Source organism: Dermacentor albipictus, chromosome 9 (assembly GCF_038994185.2).
Source record: "Dermacentor albipictus isolate Rhodes 1998 colony chromosome 9, USDA_Dalb.pri_finalv2, whole genome shotgun sequence".
Classification (NCBI taxonomy): Eukaryota; Metazoa; Arthropoda; class Arachnida; order Ixodida; family Ixodidae; genus Dermacentor; species Dermacentor albipictus.
The window spans coordinates 3,649,197-3,674,695 of record NC_091829.1 but is presented as its reverse complement, the minus strand read 5'-3'; the positions used below and the strand labels follow the sequence as shown (position 1 = coordinate 3,674,695).

The 25,499-nt window shown below is 44.6% G+C and overlaps 2 protein-coding genes, 2 long non-coding RNA genes and 1 other non-coding gene across 7 annotated transcripts in view; 4 read left to right on the top strand and 1 right to left on the bottom strand.

The window, feature by feature from the left end:
• The first annotated feature begins 777 nt into the window (after positions 1-777).
• Positions 778-11,272, top strand: LOC135906128 (guanine nucleotide-binding protein G(q) subunit alpha-like). 3 transcript variants are annotated; one of them, XM_070526191.1, is made up of 2 exons: positions 778-1,997; positions 11,217-11,272. In XM_070526191.1, the coding sequence occupies exon 1, from the start codon at positions 834-836 to the stop codon at positions 1,929-1,931; it is 1,098 nt and encodes a 365-aa protein (XP_070382292.1). In that variant the 5' UTR covers positions 778-833; the 3' UTR covers positions 1,932-1,997; positions 11,217-11,272. The 3 variants fall into 3 exon arrangements, with proteins under 3 accessions (XP_070382292.1, XP_065293444.1, XP_065293443.1); XM_065437372.2 differs by lacking the exon at positions 11,217-11,272 and adding an exon at positions 5,038-6,171; XM_065437371.2 differs by lacking the exon at positions 11,217-11,272 and adding an exon at positions 5,034-6,171.
• Positions 4,733-4,805, top strand: TRNAL-CAA (transfer RNA leucine (anticodon CAA)). The gene has a single exon. It is a non-coding gene; the product is annotated as a tRNA-Leu (tRNA).
• Positions 11,273-13,520: 2,248 nt separating the features above from the next.
• Positions 13,521-15,032, bottom strand: LOC135906141 (uncharacterized). The gene is made up of 2 exons (XR_010565650.1): positions 14,844-15,032; positions 13,521-13,741 (listed from the first exon to the last, which is right to left on the bottom strand). It is a non-coding gene; the product is annotated as an uncharacterized lncRNA (long non-coding RNA).
• Positions 15,033-15,477: 445 nt separating this feature from the next.
• LOC135906142 (uncharacterized) lies at positions 15,478-20,716 on the top strand. The gene is made up of 3 exons (XR_010565651.2): positions 15,478-15,679; positions 16,525-16,636; positions 16,962-20,716. It is a non-coding gene; the product is annotated as an uncharacterized lncRNA (long non-coding RNA).
• Positions 20,717-20,985: 269 nt separating this feature from the next.
• LOC135909192 (metal cation symporter ZIP14-like) overlaps positions 20,986-25,499 on the top strand; it is a 187,507-nt gene continuing 182,993 nt past the window's right edge. The window contains exon 1 of the mRNA XM_065441023.2: positions 20,986-21,222. The gene's annotated coding sequence lies outside the window, so the exon portion shown is untranslated. The remainder of the gene's footprint in view (positions 21,223-25,499) is intronic.

Below are 25,499 nucleotides of genomic sequence, written 5' to 3'. Positions count from 1 at the left end.
CTCTGCCCATGCTTGAAGCTTTAATTTGATTGCCTGCATTGGTAGCCTGTATATGACCGATGTAATGGTCAACGGTCTATGCGAGTGAATTCTGTCTTTCTCCCCCTTACCTTTATAAATTAAATTCATTCTACTCTGTCGCCAACTGTCTGGTATTCGTCTATCTCTTAGTTTTTTCCACTGCTTTCACCAGAGCTTCCTTACTTTTTGGTCCGAGTTCATTTATCAGCCTAACGGGAACCGCGTCTAGGCCTGTGGCTGTGCGCTTACGAATTTTCTCTTCCGCTTTCTTCCAGTTTAAATTTGTCAGCACCAGCTCCTTTTCCACTTGGGTCTCTTTCATGCTCTTTTTTTCCTCAAGTACAACCTCGTCATTGCCTTGGAAGGATTCGGCTGTTGCGTTTCGGATGTAATTTATTGCCGCTTCTCCTTCCAGTCTGTTTTCATCTTCGTCTAGGATATGTTGTATTGTTGCTGACTTCCTGCCTAAAAGAGTGCGTTGCAGGTTCCCCATAGTGAGAAATTCCATGGTCGCGGCAACAGCTCGCATCCCCATAAGTGAAGGCAAATGAACACTTTTTTCTTAAAAAAAAAAACCAGGCAATTAACTATGATAACTGTTACACTGAACGGCGAAGACTCTAAAATGCGATCCTTCTGCAAAACTTCAGCAAGAACAGTGCAGCGGTAAGCGCAAAATCTTTTTTTCGCAAGGCTGCATGCCCCCCCCCCCCCCCCTCCTCGCCCCCAGGTGTGTTTACACAACCTTAGGGATATTTTGGGGAAGTTGGGTGATCGACCCATGGGCCTCGGACCACTTGTTGATCGCGGCCATGGCTCCTCCTGTGTCCTGCTGTCTCAGCGAGGAGGCCAAGCTCCAGCGGCGGGTGAACGAAGAGATCGAGCGGCAGCTGAGCCGCGAACGCGTCGAGGCCGGCCGCGAATCCAAATTTCTGCTGCTAGGGCCCGAAGAGGCGGGAAAGACGACGTTTCTCAAGCAGATCCGCCTCATTCAGGAGGGAGATGCGCGAGAGGACCGCGCCGAGCACGTGCGCAGCGTCTACCAGGCTCTGCTAGGCGCCATGCAGCGCATCGTGCGCGCCATGGACGCGCTGGGAATCGCGTACAGTAACCCGTCAAACGCCGAGAGCGCCATGATGTTGGCCAGCGTGCGCTGCGAGACGCTCGAGCCGCCGCTCACGGAGCCCGTGTCGGAGGCGCTGAGGCGCCTCTGGGAGGACGCAGGTGTGCGCGAGTGTTACGCGCGCCGTGCCGAGTACGGTGGCCTGCCTCCGTTCCTGCCAGACGTGCAGCGCGTCACGCGACCTGGTTACGTGCCGTCGCGCGAAGACTACCTGCGCGTGCGCGCACCGTCGCGCGGGGTGCTCGAGTACGCGTTCCAGCTGGACGATCACCCCGTGCGGCTGGTCGATGTAGGAGAGCAGCGCTCAGAGCCCAAGAAGTGGATCCACTGCTTCGAGGATGTGAGTGCCGTGATATTCGTGGCTCCACTGTCTGACTACGATGACCCGGACAAGATGAACCGCGCGCGCGCTCTCTTCAGCACGATCGCGTCCAGCCCGTGGTTCGCCGAGTCGCATCTACTGCTGTTGCTGAATAAGAAGGACTTGCTCGAGCAGAAGATCAGGCGCTCGCCGCTGGGCGCCTATTTCTCGGCTTACCGGGGCCCACCGGGCGACGCCAAGGCGGCGCGCGAGTTCCTGCGCCGCTCGTTCGCCGAGCTCAAGCCCGAGCGGCCCGTCTACTACTTTTTCACGTGCGCGATCGACACGGACGACGTCAAGTACGTGTTGCCCACGCTGCGCGAGATCGCCTGCCTTCGCTCATGCCCCACGAGGGGCCGGCAGCCATCGGACGCGTCCACGGCCAGCAACGCGGCGGCAACCGCCGCTTTCCAGTTGCCCGCCTGACAAGAGACCTCCCTGGAGTCATCGCCGGCTTGATTCAGCGCGCCAGTGGAAGGATCGACCGTTCAGGTGTGCGCTCGTTGACGGCGCTCATAATCGAGGGCGTCACGGCGCGTTTCGACACGCGGCCGCGTCGGCGTTCTTCCCGAGAGTGCACTGTCCTTAGAAAAACGACGACAACCTTGAGATTTCTGTTTTCCTGTTTCTCGTTACAACCAACAGTGTGCACTAGACATTCACTGCGTCATAAAGACTTCACTCTGTTTAGTGCGTTCCGCGCCCATCTCCATGATTTTCAACACTTGACTAGGATGTGGTGCTTTTTGAGGGAAGCTGAGAATGCCAGCTGTGAAATCTTTCTCATCTCTCAGTTTCATTTGCCACGTTGATTAGTAAAGACCGTCTGTCATCTGCCGCATTTTGATGTAGGATATGTCAATGTCTTGAGTGATCAACCTAAACGTGTTCTTTAACTTGTCCGGCGTGTTTATGTTGTCTTCTCCAATGCCTAAACACCAGAATGCACGTGCCCTTCAACTGATATCACTTTTGACGTACCATATTTCTGGCATAGACACTACCGGTGGAAAATTTTTTGTGTGCTACAGTTTATCTTGAGACAGTTTTTGCATGTTTGATTTATTTATTTCGCTTGTGATCCCACTGTAGAATGTGTGCGCTGCTGTGCCACTGGCATGGCCACTGTATGTGTGTGTGTGTGTTGTCAGCACCTTGTGTCGCTGTCCAAAAGGACGGGCGAGTGCCATTGAAAATTTATACCAGTAGCATATCTCGAGCCCAACTCCGATACGGCCTATTCAAATACATGTAAAACACAGAAATGCCTTTCAGAGATAACCCCTGGAGCAACTTTAATGAAATGTGTTGCATTTGAGAGAGAAAGTTAAATTCTAGTGACTGTTGGTAGCAGAGTATTGATTTAGGGCCTGAAAATAACTTTCAAATATATGAAAGTTCAAACAAAATAGAAGCACGAAATTGAAAAATTAATAGCTCTGCATCAAGAAAAGATCGCGGTTATGTAAACGGCACCCATTAGATTATTCAAAGCGGACAAATTCGTTATGTCAATTGATACCTTACGGGAATTCGTTATGTTGTGTACAAGGGTTTTGCAAAAGGTGTATTTCCATATCACTAAATTTTTTCAGACTCATGTGTAACATATCCATTTTGTCTGCTTTAGTGTACGATTAATGCAATTCACATAATTGCGATATCATTTTTCATGAATTATGGAGTTATAAACTTGATAGTGTCATTTTCTAAAAATTTGCGCTTTTTGCCAATTTGTAACAAAAAATTGACGACCTAAATAAAATATTCGAAACCAACAGTCACTAGATTTTAAGTTATTCTTTTAAATGCACCAAACCTCGTCAGATTTGGTGCAGTGGTTGCCGAGAAAATGAATTCTCCTTTTACATGCACTTAGGAGCACCCGAGCTAAAGCTTCCTCCTAAATACTGTATTATTAGCTGTGTTTGTCTGGTTAGTAAGTAAGAAGTTCCTAGTCTCTTTTAACGCAGGGCAGGTGTTTCAATGCCACAGTCAAATGTATATAGTTTTTGCTGTCTCACACAGTTCATGTCGGTTTTCTGTTCATGCACCGTCGCATTTCACCACAGTTACGCAAAAAGAGCACCCGGTTCCACTAGACTGTACACCGTGGTTTGCAAGAAACATTGTGCCAGGACTAGCCAAACCAAGTTTGGTGTCACTAACTGAGCCATAGAGTTTCATGCGATATACTAAACGAGAAGAAAGGGGGTTAACCAAGTGGCCTGATTTTTGTTAATCATATCATTATTTTTGATATATCATTATGCATGCGATGTTCGCATGCGTAATGCAAAGACGTGGGATCGTTCCCCATCTGCAGCAAGTTGTCTATTCATCCACTTTCATTGCCATTAATTTATCATTTCTTTAATTCAATTAGTAAGTACAAGTAATTTCCCCTATGTTGTCCTTGGTGTCTTTGTTTGTTGGCTTCATATGATATGATATACAATATACTAAATAACATAATTGTTGTATGAATGTCTATAAACTGAGCAGCATCATTGCATTATCTTCGCATCTCGTAGCCTGCGAGCAAGCTTTGGTCTCTGCCAGTGTTTCCCACAGTGTGCGACTCACTGAATAAGGGTTGTACAAACATCAGGATATAGATGCCATACTCAACCTTTTAGATGGTTCAATATATTTTGGTCATCAATTCAGTTTGTTTATGAAAATGGTCTTTTTTGTGTGATATTTCAATCACAAATGAGAAGAAAGGGGGTTAACCGAGGGTCCCGATTTTTATTAGTCATATCATATGCAGCCAACAAACACCGACACCAAGGAGAACATAGGGGAAATTACTTGTGCTTAATAAATGAAATAAAGTAAATAAATCAACCTTAATTTTCATTAATTCATTGTTTCTTTATTTCATTTATTAAGCACAAGTAATTTCCCCTATTTTCTCCTTGGTGTCAGTGTTTGTTGGCTTCTTATGATCTGACTAATAAAAATCGGGACCCTCGGTTAACCCCCTTCCTTCTCGTTTATTACATAACGAGGGTCTTGAATCCGGCTACATTGATGCCTGCAGGTAGCATATGTGGGTTTATTGACCAGTTGCGATCACCCAAAAAGATCACGTTCTCGTGACGCCTGCGGCAAAAAGAACGTTCCACGTCCGCCGCCAAGGTCTGTAAGTGGTGGCACTGGCTAACACTCCCAGGGTTCTACTAGGACACACAAGTACCGAAGAAAGTGGATGGGAAAACAGCGCTGTGGTAGCTCAATGGGTAGAGCATCGCACGCAAAATGCGAAGGTTGTGGGTTCGGTTCCCACCTGCGGCAAGTTGTTTTTTCATCCACTTTAATTTCCATTAATTCATGTTTATTTATTTCATTTATTAAGCAGAAGTAATTTCCCGTATGTTCTCCTTGGTGTCAGTGTTTGTTGGCTTCTTATGATATTTCAATCACAAGGTATTTATAATTTGCTGTCTTTGTTTTAGAATTATCTAGTGTCACATTTTGTGTTTAGGCTCAACCATTGTTTTTTTTTTTCTGTGTTGAACTTAGGTAGTCCTCAGCCACAACTCAGGGAACAGATATCTACAACATCCTGTAAGTCTGCTGCCGATTCAGCCAGAAGCACAACATTGTCTTCAATGCCAAGCACGAGATTTTTGTGTACACCTCTTGATGGTCTGTTCTTATGGTGGAGAGTCTCAATCCAGGCCCTTTGTCGTTTAGTTAGATAGATAGATAGATATCCGATAAGGTCGATGATAAAGGACATCCCTGTTTCAATCCAGCTTCTAGGTTCACTTTTTGAGATTTAAGTCCGCGGACTTCATATACTGCTGCGCATTCTTTATAAAGTGCTTTCAGTAATCCAATAAATTCCTGGTGCAATGTCATGTTTTGAAGCTCTTCCCATAGCTTGGGATATGGTATAGAGTCGTAGGCTTTTTCTAGATCTAGGAAGGCCAGATTGAGTTGCGAATTTTCTTTGTACTTCTTCTCGATTGTTTGGGTGAGCGTAAAAATGTGATCACTTGTCCTTCTTTGTGGGCAGAAATCACTTTATGATTCGCTGTATAATAGTTTTTTTCACAATAGTTTTGTAATCTGTGGTTTAATTGTATTCAAGAGCTTTAAGATGTTGCTGAGCACACCTATTGGGTGATATGCATCGATATCGTTTTCTGCTTTGCCTTTGTGAATTAGTTGTATTTGGGTATCTTTCCATGCTTCTGGTATATCACGTATCGCAAAGATGTCATTCAAACAGTTGAGTAGCATTTCTCTTACTTTTGCTTGTAAAGCTTTGAGAAATTGAAATGGAATATCATCAGGGGGGGGTGGTGCTGATGCTTTCTGGTTCTTTAAGTCTTCGATGCATTGTTTTAATTCTGCCAATGAATTCTCCCAGCATATAATCTCACTTAGTGGTGGCGTGTTTCATTGTGTTGTTTGAAGGCTGGTGCAGTGGTGTCATGTAGTTGGCTTGTATGGTTTCAAAGTGGTCCGTTATGTATTGTTATATATCTTCTTTTATGTGGAAAGTACATCCCTCACTTGTCATGAATGTAACAGCCTTGTGTAGGTCATCCCATGGTTACAGGATCTGTATATGGGCCCAGAACTACTGGCTGTAGTGCTGTAACCCCTTTGTTACATGTTCTTGCTGCTTAAATACTTTGTCCATGCTTTTTGTAGCTAATATTTTGACTCGTTCTTTTCGTGTCAGATATTGTTCCCAGATGCCATCTTTTAAGGTAGTGCTCTTTTGGGTGTTTGGCAATGTTGTCTGGAGAGTGTCTTTTAGTTTTATATCACAGTTCTCAGCTCCTTACTGAGCATGTGTTGGTGGGCTAGTTGGTTTAACATGATTACAAAGACGGCGCCGAATAAAACAACACACGAAGAAGGGGAACACGAGACAGCACGTAGGCGCAAATAGTTGTTATTGCGCCTACGTGCTGTCTCGTGTTCCCCTTCTTCGTGTGTTGTTTTATTCGGCGCCGTCTTTGTACTCAGCTCCTTGTCGAACAACGGTGGTGTCCTAGATAATTTCCTTCCAGTCATTCTTCTAATGATTTCATGAGCTATTGATGCACACATTTCTGTGAATTCTTTATAAGTCAGTGATGCTTCTATTGGTAGCTCGAAATATCTAGCAAATGCTTCAAGGTGTTGGTCTTCTTTCACTTTCCATTGAAAACAGGGGAAGGTGGGAGATGGAAATTCAACACGATTAGCAAAACGAGAATAAGGTGAAAGCAGGAGCCATTTCGACCAGTGGACTTGTCTTCTTCAAGGTGACATATGCTTTCCTTGCCACAGTATATATAGGTGGGGTTCTTCTGAAGGAGAGAGGGCATAAAGCGGGTAGGTGCGGCAACGAACGAAGGTATGTTAGCGGCGAGGGTGACGAATTGAGAATAAAGGAGTGCTGGGCACAAGGCCAGGGACACAGCCGTCTGTCAATCACGTGTCAACGGCCGTGTGTCAGCCTCCGTGTCTCTATCGTGTCTCTGAAAGAGATAATAGAAGGAGCGGCGGAAAATATTGAAATCGAATAAATAGATAAAAGAAAAAAAAAGAAGTAAAAAGCACTAAGCAACCAAACTAAGTGTTGTTGCTTATAGCTTGAAATTTAGCATAGCGAATAGATTCTAAAGCTTCCTTTGAAACATTTATGTCTATTGGTTGCAATGTCTTGAACTTATGGATAAGGTATGATTCTCTGCATTTTCTTTCTCGTTCAAAATGGAAATTTGTCTGTAAGATGTTCATCAAAGTTATGACCTGGTTGGTTGCAAAGCTCAGCGATGGCTTAGTCAAGCTTTTTAGCTGGGTCCGCGCGATGTCCGTTTAATCTGGCATTTGTTGATTGTCCCGTTTCACTGGTATATTGCTTCTTTTCTTTTTTTTCCCCTGTGTTTTTCTCCTTTTTTTCTTTTATTTAATAATTCCATTTCAATATTTTCTTTTATTTTTTTTTATAGAGACGTGATAGCCCATGACCACCAGACATGCTGGCTGACACGGCCGTTGACACATGATTGACAGACGGCCGTGTCTCTGGCCTTGTGCACAGCACTCAATTCTCAATTTGACACCCTCGCTGCTAACACACCTTCGCTCGTCGCCGCACCAGCCCGCCTTACGCCCTCTCCCCTTTAGAAGAGCCCCACCTATATATACAGTGGCGAGGAAACCATATGTCGCCTTGAAGAAGACAAGTCCACTTGTCGAAACGTTGGCTCCTGCTTTCACCTTGTTCTTGTTTTGCTCATCATCTTCACTTTCCATTGTGTTTTCGTGGGCATAGTCACAGTGTCCTTATGAGGTTGATTCCCCCTTAAGTGTGTTATAATTCTATTACGGTCACTTCCACAGTTATTTTTATTCATCTATGTGTTTGCATGTGTTGTTGTGTTGCCTTGTCATTGTACAGAACAATGACCATGTGTATGTTTCGTTGCAAGTAGGGTGCAGATTGACTATGTGTAGGTTGCACTGTTTATAACTAGCTTGCAGAGGAAAGTTGAATTCTTTTCGTAGCCATCTAGCTCAGTTATGTGGCAGTTGAAATAACTTATAAGGACTGGCCTGTTCTTGTAGGTTAGTTCTATATATATATATATATTGTGATTCCATGCTTGTTGTTCTGAGCTGGTAGGTATGTGTGTAACAAATGTGTTGAGGGGGCATTTATCAATTTTCACTGTGGTGCACATATGTTTTTGGCAGTGGCTCTGCACCACCAGGTGGCGGCACCATGTAGGCCATTCATGTTTGCATCTCCACTCACCTGGTAAAACGAGTAAAATGCCCAGTCCGCTTGTTTTTACTCGGGTACCGAACACGCTATAACTCTCTTATGTCGCTGCATGACAACGTGACCCACGAGTCATCACAGCCTGTGTGACGGGCTTTCATGCCGCCGTCACCAACAAAACTTGGTATTGCGATTGGTTGTTGAGCAAAAATATCGCCACTTGACGACCCTACTTGTATTCGCTTGAGCCGGCCGAGTAGTTCGTATGCCTGCTAGCTGCTAGCTGGCTTGAACTGAACAGTGGCATAGCGAGTGGGCGGCGCACCAGGCAATGGCCACATGCCTGCCTCCCTCTCCTCCCCGCTTGGAGAAAGTTTCTGGCTACGTGTGCCACTGGAACTGAATGTTAAGCAATTCGAATGAATGAAACTGCTTCTGTGGTTTAGTTTTGGCCATAACCACATGAATCCACCTCATCGTATGATGCGCACAAGCTGATGGAAGAAGCGTTTCCATCGACTGGTACGTCACCATTTCCGAATAACGAGGGATGCTGGTCACACTGGTCGGCGCATCCCTGAACGAAATGTAGTACTAGCAGAGATTGGTGGATGTCTATATATATTTTGCCTGTTATGCCAAGCAGGCAAATCAACAGCGTTACTCAAGTGCTGTATTGCACTATACCAAACCACCACGATGTTGTCTGTCTGTCGCACTCACGAGTCGAACTGTTTCTCATGTATAATAAAACATGTTTAATTACGGATGGTTTCCCCACTCATTTATCTTGCATTGCATATGGACAGAAACAAAAGTATATATTTTAAGGGCTAGTTCAGTCATATTTCTTCTGATCAAGGAGTATCGATCGATAGTTTTGCTCCTCATCATTCATATTGTGCAATGTTTTCCTGGTTGCACCTTAACAGGCAAAAGAAAGAAATTATTGGCACAAACAGATAAAAAAATTGTCTCTGTCGCTCATATCATGCATCGTTTTATGTCAGTGCACAGCTTATGGCCAAATCGTTGCGTACGATCACTATATGTGGGCTGCACAATAACTACTTGGCCCCTATGGCCTCCCCGGCCGTTGATTTTCTCTGTGCCGCAACAATGAATAATACTCTGATCAAAGTGGATCAGTGTTGGGAATTAATTGAGGTCGCATTGCTGTTCACACGGATGAGAAAGACAGGAGATGTGCTAACTATCAACCGATTTTATTTTGGAAGAGCACGGTACTTATACTAACAGAACAAGTAGAAATCATTGCATGCGCAATCCAGCATTTTCCAGCTAGGCCGTTTCTCTTCTGCTCAGGGTAATCGATGGGATGATGGCACAGTTAGCACCTTCTTCTGCAATCCAGCTCGCTTCTACAATTTCTCGCATATTATCTGTATTTCTAAACATGGTGCAACATTTCTTAAACAGTGGTTTACATCCTCAATCACCATAGTGTATGGATACATGCCCATCCAGACAACACAATTTTGCTTATATTCCCTTAACCTGTCATTGAGGCATCTGCCTGTCTTCCCTATGTACACTCTCATAAGAAGCTAACAAACACTGACACCAAGGATAACATAGGGGAAATTACTTGTGCTTAATAAATGAAATAAGCAAATGAAAAATTAACTTGCTGCAGATGGGGGAACGATACCACAACCTTCGCATTACAAATGCAATGCTCTACCAATTGAGCTATCGCCGTGCGATTTCCCCATTCACTTTCTTGGGTACTTATGTTTCCTAGTACCCTGGGACTGTTAGCCAGCACCACCACTCACATACCTTGGTGGTGGATGTGAAACATCCTTTCTGCCACAGGCGTTGCGAGAACGTGATCTTTCTGGGTGAAGGCAACCGGTCAGTAAACCCACATATGCTACCTGAAGGCATCAACTTTGCCGTATTCGAGACCCTCGCTGTGTAAAAAACGAGAAGAAAGAGGGTTATCCGAGGGGCCCGATTTTTATTAGTCATATCAAAAGAAGCCAACAAACACTGACACCAAGGACAACACAGGGGAAATTACTTGTGCTTAATAAATGAAATAAACAATAAATTAATGGAAATGAAAGTGGGTGAAAAAACAACTTGCCGCAGGTGGGGAAATCTCGCATCCTCGGCGAGTCTTTCTAAACAGATTGGTGGCCTTATATAAACTTGATAGGTTTTGTGGAGCAGAAAATACAACGTCCACTTCCACTTTTCAGGCTACCTTCCTTAAACCATGTGATATCACATGTATGTACGGTACAACCACCTTCTTTCTCCTTTTGTGAATGCGCTCACATGTACCACACGGTTCCCTTAGTTTTTCCAGCGCATTTTCTGCCGCTGATAAAAGTACATGGATAGGGTAGCCTGCTTCCAGTAGCCGCTCTTTTTGCTTAAAAAACTCATGGGCATCCAGTGGGGGCATGATTAGCGGAGCGAATTCACAAAACAGGTTTGCGATTGCTCGCTTCATCAGCTTCGAATGTGACAAGGCATGCGGAAGCAGCATCTTTTCTTTAATTTGATACCTAAAAACTGGCTGGCATTATTGTTAGGTAGCTCATGCATAATTACCAAATTGGCAAAACATTAATTGAACACGGCAAGCTGATCATTCACTGTTTCGGTGTTATTTGAATTGAATTTATACAGTACGAGGTAGTCGTCCACATACCTAAAGGTTTTTAAAATTTTTAGCGTCGCAAGTTTTTCTTTTAGGCGTCTTGGGAATTGCACCACTCAAGCAGCCGATTGCGATGGTGAGAGAAATAGCATGCTCTGCTGTTGGCCATCACATTCAGCTGTGCAGATCTTGCATTTGTATTTGTGATCGCGGCGTTGACAGATATTTGTATCGTGGCTTTTTTTTTCATATATGTGTGTGTTGCATGCTTTACAGCATGGTTTCTGTGGGATAATGGTTGCTGATGCTATTTCAAGTTCACTCTACTGATGCGCAGAACATCTGACAGCTGGCCCTCAGAGGTGGTGCCTCAATATGCGTGCATGAAGACGTGAAGTGGACATGTCGTATATATGTTACCGGCAAAAAAAAAAATTAAATTATGGGGTTTTACGTGCCAAAACCACTTTCTGATTATGAGGCACGCCGTAGTGGGGGACTCCGGAAATTTCGACCACCTGGGGTTCTTTAACGTGCACCTAAATCTAAGTACACGGGTGTTTTCGCATTTCGCCCCCATCGAAATGCGGCCGCCGTGGCCGGGATTCGATCCCGCGACCTCGTGCTCAGCAGCCTAACACCATAGCCACTGAGCAACCACGGCGGGTTATGTTACCGGCAGATAAGCATATAAGAAATGAGTTTTATACGCTATCCGACTGTTCATCAATCTAAGGTAGTGGTCCTTGCTGTTCACGTTGTCTTTGGAAGCCTGCTGTATCTCATACACTGCAATACATATATTGCTTCCCTGTTTCTTTTTTTTTATGCGAAAACATTATATAGCTCATGAGGCGGGAAATCCAGCGTAATTGGCGGCACCGGTGTGACCACATGATGATCCAAAGAGCTACAAAACCTTGACCTTTTGATATCTATTTAACTACAATGTGTGTCAGCAGCTTAACTATTATTAGGATCACAAAGGAGAACATTTGTGCACTCATTTATACACCAGAAGAGATCACACTGCTGATTCCACAAGCAAATACATGAAAGACATGAAGCTATTAAAAATGATGAATTATTTTTCTGCTGAAACATGATGCACTGCTTCACTACTGCGAAACTAAATACCTAAGGTAAACCAAACTGAACAACAAGAACATCTGGAACCAACAGTTATGAAAAATGGGTGAATTATCATGTATGTAACTGCTTAAAAATTTGGAGGATGCTTAAGCTTCGCCTTTAAGAGTTGAACGCAAAAGCGTTAAAAGACCCCTTACTGCTTGTCATGCTTCGCGGCAGCTGCAGCTTATGTAACCATAACACTTACCGGGAAATGCTGGCTGCGAACGCTATGCACAAAGGCAAGCTTTCTGGTAGAAACATGACCTCTTGCATATGTCAATCTCCCGTTATTGTTTCGCACTTTTAATATTTCAGTCTGAGAAGAGCTAGCATAAAGGACATGCGCTGTTGGTTTCCATTACATTTGTTTGTGGGCTGCCGTTCTCAAAATTGCAAGGAATAACTTTGTAAAGAACTAAAGACAAGGTGTGAGCAACTTTGGTGGTAGAGGAGTGGTTGGGTATCTGCGGTTTGGAATTTGGTTCGAAATTTTTTTTGCCAAAACGATGTCCAACGCCAACGTTGGACGCTGACCCCGACGCTGGACTTTCTGCGACACAGGCTCCTTAACGCTATTGCGTTAATACATTCAATTCAGTACTTTCACTTCAGTTTGCCAAAGGGTTATTCGTTTTTGTGGTCTAAAGACTCGACGTGGACTAGAAAAAAATATACATATTTATAAGGTTACTCAGTTGCCCATGGCCATGTCTACAGCAAGATGAAAAAACGTGACATGCATTCTGATATCACTCTTTCTTTCATTAATGATGGCCTTGCAACTGAAGGTTTATTTTGGAAACAGTAATCGAGGGTCCCGACTACCTATATGTAATGCAGGATCTAGTTCAATAAATTGTCTCTGCCTGTAAGTTAACAAGGTGAATATTACATAACAATTCAAACAACGATTTTAAACGACTCACCAGTAATGCCATCCTTAGTTGCAGCAAAATCTGGCTCCTGATTAGATTCAGATGTGTTCCACACACGGTTTAACGTATCCCTTCAATGGAGGGGTCCCCTTCATAGGGTGGTGACCAGTATTATAGTGCACGCACACACACACACACAAACGAGTGGATGCTACGAACGAGTGGATGTCTGATTTTCCCTTTATTCATTACTTCTCTCCACCTTGCGGGTTTCCGCAGAACTACTACGTCAAACACTTGCCTTTGCTTCGTGTTGTCGACAAATTCGGCTTTGCCCTGCCATCTGCTAGCCGCCTGGTTTGCGCAGATGGTAGAGTGGCTGCCCCGGAAAGGCGGTGGTCCTGGGTTCGAGTTGTGGACCAGGACAAATTTTTCTTCAATTATGAGGCTTTTCTTTCGAGGAACCCGTATGGGTTTCCTTTGTAGCAATTGCTGCGAACGAGTGGATGTCTGATTTTCCCTTTATTCATTACTTCTCTCCACCTTGCGGGTTTCCGCAGAACTACTACGTCAAACATATATATATATATATATATATATATATGTAATGTTTCCAGTAATGGAACAGTGACTGAGAAAATATCCAGCTTTATTGACAGTCTCATTAAGGACATCCCATCTTCATTTCCCTCGTACATTAAAGACACAAATCATTTCCTTCGGGAGGTATCAAACCTGACGGTACCGGCGGGGGGTTACTTGGTCACTATGGATGTCGCATCTTTGTACACCAACATACCTCACGCCGAGGGCATAGCATCCGCAGTTTCAGCTTACGCTGACTCCAGCCAATCTAGGCAATTAGATAAAGACACAGTTGAAATTAAATACTTGTTCTGTTTACCTTGTAGCACCACTCAAGTTCTATATATATATATATATATATATATATATATATATATATATATATATATATATATATATGCACACACATACACAAGGTGTCCCAGGTAATTTAGCCATACATTAGAAATATGCAAATGTCACGTAGCTGGACAGAACAAAGGTAATGTTTGCCATTGCTTGGAGATACCTAAATTATATTCTTAATTCCACCTAATTAAATGATTAGTCTTACTTAATTAATCAACTTCTCAAATATTATAAGTAGATTAAAGGTGTCCTTGAGAAAATTGTAGAGTGACACGAAAAACTCCCTATGCTGCTTTCTGTTGCTTAATACATGCTACATAAAAGTGTTTTACGAGTGTGAAAGAAGCCCGCAATTGCATGCAAAACTGTTGTGTGACTGGCCGTTTGAGGCACTTTGCGTCTATTCGTGGGCTTCTTTCATGCTCAGCAAAACACTTTTGTGTAGCACGTATTGAGCAACAGAAAGCTGTATTGGGAGTTCATGTTGCTCTACAATTTTTTCATTGACACCTTTAATCTAACTACAACATTTGAGAAGCTGATTAATTAATTAGGACTAATTATGTATATAGGTAGAACGAAAAAGGAGTAATGTGAGTATCTCCAAGTGTCGGCAAACAACATTACCTTGGTTCTGTTCAGCTGTGTGGCATTCGCATATATTTAAACTCTGTCCAAAGTTAGCTGGGACACCCTGTATATCAGTGAAGGGTCCAATCACAGAATTCAGCAGTGAATTGCAAATACAATAATTGGAGAGTTAGAATTGCCCCACGCAAGGCATACTGATATAATAAATTCGGCAGGGACATTTATGACTGCTTATGTGTGGGAATGCGAAAGCATTAGTCCTTTTGCTGAAATGTTTTTTTTTTCTCTCCACATTCCTTGTCTGTGCAAGCTCTCGCCCGCTTTTCTGTGCCTGGGTGAGGCCAAACGAAAATGTGCCAAGCATCTCAGTGTCTTCATATGCCCACAAGGAGTTCATAATTCAATAGACCACTCAGCGACAATGCACTCACTTTATACACTCGTGACGTGCGTGGCGTCACCTCCTAGCCTTTGGCTACACTGCCACGTGCACAATGACGCACGCACTAGCGCTGCGACGTGACGTGCACAAGGATGCACACACTGGGCGCACATCAGAACGGGTGCGACTGTTTTCACAACAAATCCGTGCAGGGGCGGAGCCTCGCCTCGATGACGTATCACCATTTTCTTTTTTTTCTCCCTCTGTTTGGCGGCGCGGTCGATGTGCGGCGCTTCAGTGGAGTGAAATAGGCCCCGTACACTCAAGTTCAACTAATGGCCACAGAGGGCGAAAAAATCGACCGCGCGCCGCTGCTAACAAAGCCGACCTAGTAGCATCACCTCGGGATGCGTTCGTTAGTTCCAACATTTCCCGGTAGAGGCGTCGTAATAAGCGCAATTTTATCTTACAAACTTTCTCTTACAATTACCGAAGCATTTTCTTTTACATAAAAACAGGGCAAAATTATCATTGCTAATTAGATATTGTACTCTTTGTTAGTAAGTTTATTGTTTCTTCGCCATTATGAACGCAAATAGCGTTCAGCATCATCGATCTTTCACGTGACCTCTGGCCTGGATTTAAAATTTTTACCGGTATTTCCGAGTGCACGGCGGCACGGATTCATTCGTTCGTACACTCAAGACTGGTTGCTTCTTTGTTTCTAAAACTAGTTTCTTGCGCTTCTATGTAACTTGGGGTGAAGTTACGTGTTTGCAAGCGGACATGTAAGCCCGGCAGTTGGGTTTCGGTCGTGAGCCATTCGGAACAGGTCTGCATCGAAACGGGAGCTGGATTTTGCTGCGGCTGACAACGGCAATAACGGTGAGTCGTTTAACACCGCTGCTTCAATCGTTATATAATATCCGTCTCATTACCTTCCAGGCGGGCACAAGTTAACGAACTAGATCCTGCATTACATATGGGCAGTGAGGATCTCAGTTGCTGTTTCCTAAATAAACCTTTACTTGCGAGGCTGTCGTTTGGTTTACACACACAATCAGGAAAGAAAGAGCGATATCGGAACGCGCGTCTCATTTTTCATGTTATTGTAGCCGTGGTTGTAGGTGACTGAGTAGCCTTATCAATATACATATTAAACTTTTTTTTCGAGTCGGCCGGCAACGTCTTTCGTCCACAAAACCGAATAATCCTTTGGTAAAATGAAGTGAAAGTACAGAATTTAATGTATTAAACAGTTGCAAGCATGATAATTCACCCATATTTCGTACTTGTTGGTTCCAAATGTTCTTGCTGTTCAGATTGGTTTACCGTAGGGCATTTATTTTTGCAGTAGTGAAGCGGTGCATCACGTTCGTGGAGAAAAATAATGCATCAGTTCTAATAGCTTCATGACTTTCATGCATTTGCTTGAGTAACTAGCAGTGTGATCACTTCTAGAGCATAAATGAACCCACAAATGTTCTCATTTGTGATCTTAATAGTACTTGCGCTGTTGACATGCATTGTAGTTAGGCAGACATCAATTTTATGGGCAATAGCAATATTTATTTAACATGCTGCTTAAGCACCCTAGAATAGACAGTGTACATTTGCATGTGTTCTGTAGTCGCAAATCATTACAACATATATGTCACACCTTTTTGCATTTCATATTGCAAAACTTTGCTTTTTCAATTTCTGATTCAGTCAAAAAATTTCTGTTCCAGACATGCAGTAATGAGGACGGCACCAGTATAAAGCAACACACTCCACGCACTAAACAGAAGCTGCTGCCTGCTACGACAAGGTCATTGTGTGGACATTGGCTACTACTACAAGGTAAACAACATATGGTACACCCGTGTGCTTAGATTTAGGTGCACGTTAAAGAACCCCAGGTGGTCAAAATTTCCGGAGTCCTCCACTACGGCGTGCCTCATAATCAGAAAGTGGTTTTGGCACGTAAAACCCCAAATATTATTATTAACAACATATGGTTCAGAAATAAATATGTTTGATCTATGCTGTATTGGCTTGCTGTTTGCAGCAGATATGAATGTTTGTTCATATATATGGTTCAGTATAATTGGTTCGAACATATAAAACCCACATAAATTTGGCTAATCTGTGCTGTATCTCACGTGTCACCGTTTTGCCCCAACAGAGTCTATGCCAAGCACATCTTGGTCATCACAGGAGCTCCTATCTGCACCAACAGGAAGGGGCTGGAGCCGAATTTGCAAGGCTTTTACACCAAGAACAAAGAAGCACATGCACAAGAATATGGATGAGATATCAAGTCTGCAAAGGACTGTGTTAAGACTGCAAAGAGCTTCAGCCACCATTCCACCAGCACGGACATTTGGCTGAGTCATCCAAGTAACTCAAAAAGGACTTTCTAGAAATTCTTCGTCTTCAGATGCACCTGCAACATCTGACCAAGCACGGACGACGCTGGCCAAAAGATTGAGTTTCATCAGTTCGTCCTTAATCAGCTTCCAAGCCATGTTAATTCCGTTTGTGCGAAGTGCAATTTTTCTTCTATAAATGCAAGCTTTCTCATTGCCCATTTTTGTTAGAGGTTATTCATCCTCATCCAAATATAAAGGTCAACCTTTATATTTGGATATTTCGCTGATACTTAATACCAGTCACTGTCTAGCAGCCTAACATATCTGTAGCAGTATCTTCTAGTGTATGTTGTCATGCGCAATTACTCTCCTGAAATAGCTGATGCAGCATCGGCATGCGTCTTGCATTAACCTATGCACATGTGCTATGCACCATTTTACTTTTCTTGGTGTTTTTAGCCTTCAATGCTTGCAGAGCAGAGTGGCTTCTCTCTTGAATGCAAGCTTTCTCATTTTCCATATTCCTAGTCTCGTTGATGATTGCTCCTCTTCCTTGATAGCCTGGGTCTTTGTGCAAGCTACAGTGAAGTGATTGATTGCAGAATCTGGTTTTGCTGCCACACTTGGTTGTGGTAACTGTGTTACAGATGTAGGGGCCTGGTCAGTTGCATTGGTAAGCAGTCCCTCGAGGTAAGCATTTGCTCCTGCAGTCCGCAAAGCGACATAGGCTCCCAGTATACACACACCGTAACTGGTGCGCCCCGTTCGTTCTGGCCTGCTGCAGCCATGGGCAAATTGTGCTTGTGGCCTACCTCGGCCATGATTTGCTCAAAACGGAGACCAGCATATGTGCTTACATGGTTCGAAGTGTATGAAGTTGATAGCCGTATGGGTGGAAAGGCCCGCAAGAATGGCTGCCGAAGGTGATGCCCACAAAAGCGACTTGTCCACATTGCGACAAAGTGGGACACAAAGTGTGAGCCACACATGGCGGCCCCCGAAAGAAAATAAATGTGCAGGTTGGAAAGGAGTTAACGCTAAAATGCCGGGTAGTCCATGTCGCTGTGTTGGTTGCGGCAGCAGATGCCTGCGTCACCTGATTGCTTCGCAATGGAAGTTGCTCATCTTCAACGGCAACTGTTTGTTCAAACAGGTGCAAGGCTCTGTCCAATCTGTTTGTACCGCAGGTTGTCGCTCGTTACCAGACCACCACATGTGACAAAGGCAAGCATTATGCCTGTAAGATGGTTCGTAGCCAATGTATAATGTATTGTCTGAACCTCAAGCGGTGACTGATTGCCGTTTAATTTTGCTGTTATGTCACTTGGTTACGGTCGCAGTTTTATGTTTTTCGAATATTGCTGCCTGGTCGGTTGCACTGGGAAGCAGCCTCTCGAAGTAAGAATTTGATCCTGCAGTCTGCACAGCGACATAGACTCCCAATTTACGCACACCGTGATTCGTTCTCCCCGTTCACCCTTTCCTGCTGCAGCCATGGGCAAATTGTGCCTCTAGCCTTTCTCGGCCGCGATTAGGCATGAACGGTGACCAGCATAAGTGCTTACATGGTCGGACGTGTATGAAGTTGGGTGGAAAGGCCCGCAAAAGTGGCCGATGAAGGTGATGCCCACGAAAGCGACTTGTCCATATTGAGACAATGTGGAACACCAAGTGTGAGCCACACATTAGCGGCCTCCAAAAGAAAAGAAACATGCAGGCTGGAAAGGAGTCAATGCTAAAATGATGGGTAGTCCATGTCGCTGTGTAGGCTGCGGCAGCAGATGCCTGCGTCACCCGACTGCTTTGCACTGCAAGTTGCTCATCTTTAACAGCGACTGTCGCCGCAAACAGGTGGGACACTCTGTCCAATCTGTTTCTGCTGCTGGTTGTTGCTCGTTAGTAGACCACCACGTGCGACGAAGTCGGGCACTACGCCTGTAGGTAGGCAGCTCAATGTACCCTAAGAGACCCGTGTATGTGAATGCTCACTGTTGCCATATGGTTCGTCGCCAATGTATGATGTATTGTCTGAACCTCATGCGGTGACTGATTGCTGTTTAATTTTGCTGTTATGTCACTTGATTATGGTCGCAGTGTTATGTTTTTCGAATATTGCGGCCTGGTCGGTTGAACTGGGAAGCAGCCTCTCGAAGTAAGAATTTGATCCTGCAGTCTGCACAGCGACATAGACTCCCAATTTACGCACACCGTGATTCGTGCTCCCCATTCACCCTTTCCTGCTGCAGCCATGGGCAAATTGTGCCTCTGGCCTTTCTCGGCCGCGATTAGGCATGAACGGAGACCAGCATAAGTGCTTACATGGTCGGACCTGTATGAAGTTGGGTGGAAAGGCCCGCAAAAGTGGCTGATGAAGGTGATGCCCACGAAAGCGACTTGTCCATATTGAGACAATGTGGGACACCAAGTGTGAGCCACACATTAGCGGCCTCCAAAAGAAAGAAACATGCAGGCTGGAAAGGTGTCAATGCTAAAATGATGGGTAGTCCATGTCACTGTGTAGGCTGCGGCAGCAGATGCCTGCGTCACCCGACTGCTTTGCACTGCAAATTGCTCATCTTTAACAGCGACCGTCGCCGCAAACAGGTGGGACACTCTGTCCAATCTGTTTCTGCTGCTGGTTGTTGCTCGTTAGTAGACCACCACGTGCGACGAAGTCGGGCACTACGCCTGTAGGTAGGCAGCTCAATGTACCCTAAGAGACCCGTGTATGTGAATGCTCACTGTTGCCATATAGTTCGTCGCCAATGTATAACGTATTGTCTGAACCTCATGCGGTGACTGATTGCTGTTTAATTTTGCTGTTATGTCACTTGGTTATGGTCGCAGTGTTATGTTTTTAGAATATTGCGGCCTGGTCGGTTGCACTGGGAAGCAGTCTCTCGAAGTAAGCATTCGCTCCTGCAGCCTGCACAGCGACATAGACTCCCAATTTTCATGCACCGTGATTCGTGCTCCCCGTTCGCGCTTTCCTGCTGCAGTAATGGGCATATTGTGCCTCTGGCCTTTCTCGGCCGCGATTAGGCATGAACGGAGACCAGCATACGTGCTTACATAGTCCGATGCGTATGAAGTTGATAGCTACATGGGTGGAAAGGCCCGCAAAAGTAGCTGATGGAGGCGATGCCCACGAAAGCGACTTGTCCATAGCGAGACAATGTGAGACACCAAGTGTGAGCCACACATTAGCGGCCCCCGAAAGAAAAGAAACGTGCAGGTTGGAAAGGAGTGAACGGCTAAAATCTGGGGTAGCCCATGTCGCTGTGTAGGCTGCGGCAGCAGATGCCTGCGTCTCCCGATTGCTTCGCAATGCAATTTGGGCATTTTTAACGGCGACTGTCGCTGCAAATAAGTGGCACACTCTGTCCAATATGTTTCCGCTGCTGGTTCTTGCTCGTTAACCTGACCACCACGTGCGACGACGACGGTGAGCCGTTTACGAGCTCGCGTCAATGATTCCAGCGTATCTCGACATGCAAATTTTATTTCTGCTATTGCACGAGAATGTACACTGCTTGTCTTCTGCCAATAAAGTCGCGCGTTCTGTTCACTCACTTGTGGCTTGTTTGTATGGGCGTCAGTAGAGGCTCTTGGCAATTAGAACGCACCAGCTAAGCGGCAGCGAAGGCATTGAGGCATGCCGCATAGCCTGCAGGGCAAGCGCGGCACGTACCAGCGTACGCGACCGGCAAAAAACGGCCATATTGAATTTTGCGCTAAAAAAAAAAAGTTTGCACTTCCGCTTCCGGATTGAGCAACGTCATCTGGCGTCCCCGAAAGTTAGTTCCATGCGCTGCCGCTGCTTATTTTCGAACCACTGCCAAAGGTAGTTTCCCTTCCCTAAAGTTGTTCTTTATTCTATGGTGAAATGTCGGCGCGCGTACGATAATCGCGGCGCGCGTTTTGTTTCGCCGGTGAATGCGCGGAATGCAACGATGAGCGAGCCTCTCTCCCATGGCTACCTGAAGTCAGACGATAAGCTTTTTGAGAAGTCCTTGGCTGCCGTCAACGAGAGGTACGCTCTGCGGACATCAGACCTGAACAAGTCGTCTAAATGTAAGGATGTATCGACTGCTTCTTAATGTTTCGCCCTGCGTGTAGATTTAACATTGTAAAACGCAGTAGTAATTTTAACCAGGGACTCAACCTGGCAGAACGACTTGTTTTCGGTTGCGGTTAGTGCGCAACGCTAGACAATTGATTCATCTTGATTCGCCTTTTTGAAGATGAGGTTATATATTGTTCTGGTTACCGGTTCAGAGTTCCCCTAGCACCGTTTTAATTCGGTTTGAGTGGAGTATTGTTCTGGTTACCGCGACATGACCTTATCTTCAGAAATTCCGATAAACGTAAAATTAACAACTGTTATTTTTCGGTTTTCAGTCATGATTACAACCGCGCACGCAAGGTAACCACGAATACAAAAAATGAAAGGCCTGCCCCTGTGCTCTTTACATATTTGATTTGAATTCAAGACAGAGCTGCGCTTGGGCGTTTGTTTTGCATGCATCTGCGCTTTTTTTTAATACTGAGAAAGCAATCGTGCGCAACACGGGACACGAATTTCGGTGGGGCTGTACTGTGTGGCTAGAACGGCCGCCATAGCTGTACTCCATGTCGTGACACGGCCGTCTGTGCCATCCGTGGTCCTGCTACAAGGCATAGGCCTGATGTTGAACTCTGTATACGAGAAGCTGAATCGTCAGCGTCGAGCTTTCTTGTCGTGTTATATTAAGATCCCAAGGCCCATCCAAACTGTAACATGTTGGTTTTTTGGCGCTGCTTGCAAGTTGTTACTTAAGACCACAGAAAAAAGTCTGGGTTATTAATAATAATAATTATTATTATTATGACTGAGGAGAGCCAGAATTTCTAGTCAGAGGCATGCAGAGCTTAAGGTTTATTTGGTGCCCATAATCAAAAACAAAAGCCAGATTCGATATTGCCTCTGCCATGCATAAAACTAGGCGTCGTCATTAAATCGACTTTATTGTTTATTTTCAGCCAATGTCGTCTTCTCCACAATCCACTGCGGATGTCAAATCTCTCTGGGGAATGTGCCATTTCGAGTTGTGAAGGAAACAGTCAGTCTGCAAGTTCGGAATGGAATAATACAACAAGACTCAGGGAGAAAAAGACCAGTGTTACATGGATGCGCTTGCAAACACTTCACTCTCATGCAGATATCCAGCAGCCTTCCAACTCAGATTGTGTGCAAGCAGTGTAAAGAGGATACTTCGCGACAGCTGTTTTTAACTTATTTTCCCTTATACAATGCCCCTTTCAGGGCCCTCAGGTTGTTCCTAGTAAATGAATAGATTTAGGAAAAGACCATTAATTATGGCTGTGTACCAGGCACATAGCCAGTGGTTGGAGTGGCCCAGTCCCCCAGGAAATCTTCAGTTTTGCTGGGACATCCTTTACCACCTCTCCCACCTGTGGCGTTTTCCCCTTCACCCCCCACCCCCCTCTTTCAGTAGTTGCGAGCCAAACAAAATCCTGGCTACATGCCTGTTGTGAACTATGGAAGCATGTCACTGTTGTTGTTTGTACTTACCAAAGCCGCATGATATGTTACAGTTGACCTGTGTGTCTCTTAATATGCATGTAAAAACACCAGAAAGAAATATACTTTATTTAATTTACAGGATTCAAGCACCACTAACTCCTAAATCTCATGGGCATCATTAAGGAGTGCGCAATAGAAGTCGGTGGTAACGCCGTTAGACAGGAAACCAGTAAGCTATCGCAGGAGACGAAAGATCTGATCAAGAAACGCCAATGTGTGAAAGCCTCTAACCCTACAGCTAGAATAGAACTGGCAGAACTTTCTAAGTTAATCAACAAGTGTAACACAGCGGACATCAGGAACTATAATATGGATAGAATTGAACAGGCTCTCAAGAACGGAGGAAGTCTAAAAACAGTGAAGGAGAAACTAGGAATAGGCAAGAATCAGATGTGTGCGTTAAGAGACAAAGCTGGCAATATCGTTACTAATATGGATGAGATAGTTCAAGTGGCTGAGGAGTTCTATAGAGATTTATACAGTACCAGTGGCACCCACGACGATTGTGGAAGAGAGAATAGCCTAGAGGAATTCGAAATTCCACAGGTAACGCCAGAAGAAGTAAAGAAAGCCTTAGGCGCTATGCAAAGGGGGAAGGCAGCTGGGGAGGATCAGGTAACAGCAGATTTGTTGAAGGATGGTGGTTACATTGTTCTAGAGAAACTGGCCACCCTGTATACGCAATGCCTCATAACCTCGAGCGTACCGGAATCTTGGAAGAACGCTAACATAATCCTAATCCATAAGAAAGGGGACGCCAAAGACTTGAAAAATTATAGACCGATCAGCTTACTGTCCGTTGCCTACAAAGTATTTACTAAGGTAATTGCAAATAGAATCAGGAACACCTTAGACTTCTGTCAACCAAAGGGCCAGGCAGGAATCCGTAAAGGCTACTCAACAATAGACCATATTCACACTATCAATCATGTGATAGAGAAATGTGCAGAATATAACCAACCCTTATATATAGCTTTCATTGATTACGAGGAAGCGTTTGATTCAGTCGAAACCTCAGCAGTCGTGGAGGCATTACGGAATCAGGGTGTAGATGAGCCATATGTAAAAATACTGGAAGATATCTATAGCGGCTCCACAGCCACTGTAGTACTCCACAAAGAAAGCAACAAAATCCCAATAAAGAAAGGCGACAGACAGGGAGATACGATCTCTCCAATGCTATTCACAGCATGTTTACAGGAGGTATTCAGACACCTGGAGTGGGAAGAATTGGGGATAAAAGTTGATGGAGAATCTTGTGATTCGCTGATGATATTGCCTTGCTTAGTAACTCAGGGGCCAATTGCAATGCATGCTCACTGACCTGGAGAGGCAAAGCAGAAGGGTGGGTCTGAAAATTAATCTGCAGAAAACTAAAGTAATGTTTAACAGTCTCGGAAGAGAACATCAGTTTACAATAGGTAGCGAGGCACTGGAAGTGGTAAGGGAATACATCTACTTAGGGCAGGTAGTGACCACGGATCCGGATCATGAGACTGAAATAACCAGAAGAATAAGATCGGGCTGGGGTGCGTTTGGCAGGCATTCTCAAATCATGAACAGCAGGTTGCCACTATCCCTGAAAAGGAAAGTGTATAACAGCTGTGTGTTACCAGTACTCGCATTAGGGCAGAAACCTGGAGGCTTACGAAAAGGGTTCTGCTGAAATTGAGGACGACGCAACGAGCTATGGAAAGAAGAATGATGGATGTAACGTTAAGGGATAAGAAAAGAGCAGATTGGGTGAGGCAACAAACGCGGGTAAATGACATCTTAGTTGAAATCAAGAAAAAGAAATGGGCATGGGCCGGACATGTAATGAGGAGGGAAGATAACCGATGGTGATTAAGGGTTACGGACTGGATTCCAAGGGAAGGGAAGCGTAGCAGGGGGCAGCAGAAAGTTAGGTGGGCGGATGATATTAAGACGTTTGCAGGGACAACATGGCCACAATTAGTACATGACCGGGGTAGTTGGAGAAGTATGGGAGAGGCCTTTGCCCTGCAGTGGGCGTAACTAGGCTGATGATGATAAAATGCAGCGAGCAGGCGTCGTAGCAGACGACACTTGTAGCATTCCGCCCAAGGGCGCAACGCTTTGTCACAATACAACATTTTTATTTCCAGAAATACTTGATGAGTATTCTTATATAAGCACATGTACGGTTGTTTTGCTGTTGCAAAAATAATTATTCTTTGGCGTTAAATTGGGAACAGAATCGCACAAGTATGCATACCCTGGTGTGTCCTAGTGACAAACCATAGTAACCCATGCTTCCATCTCAAAGTCACACAAAGTTTACGTAGCGTAGCGTGTTGTACATTATATAACATACTGCAGAAATAGAGTTAGATTTTACTCGATAATCTTTGAGTATAGCTTTTTTTACTGCGCCAGAAGCAAACGCCACTAGTCTAAAGACCGAAGTCAATCCGAAGGCTGTAGTTCCCATCATTCCCATGTAGGTTGAGGCATAGAGTTTCTTAGGGTTAAAGCATAGAGTTTCCTACACTCTAAGAACAGTTTACACCCTTCTGCTTGCCCCTTCTGCCACACAAAAATAATCGTCATCTGCCTTGATGCGTTTCCTTTCTTTATCGCTGCAAGCCCGGAACTTTCCAGTGACGAACGGCACGCGCGTTATCAGAAGAGGCACTCCAAAGGGTGTAAACTGTTCTATGCTGATAACGCGCGTGCCGTTCGTTACTGGAAAGTTCCGGGCTTTCAGCGATAAAGAAAGGAAACGCATCAAGGCAGATGACGA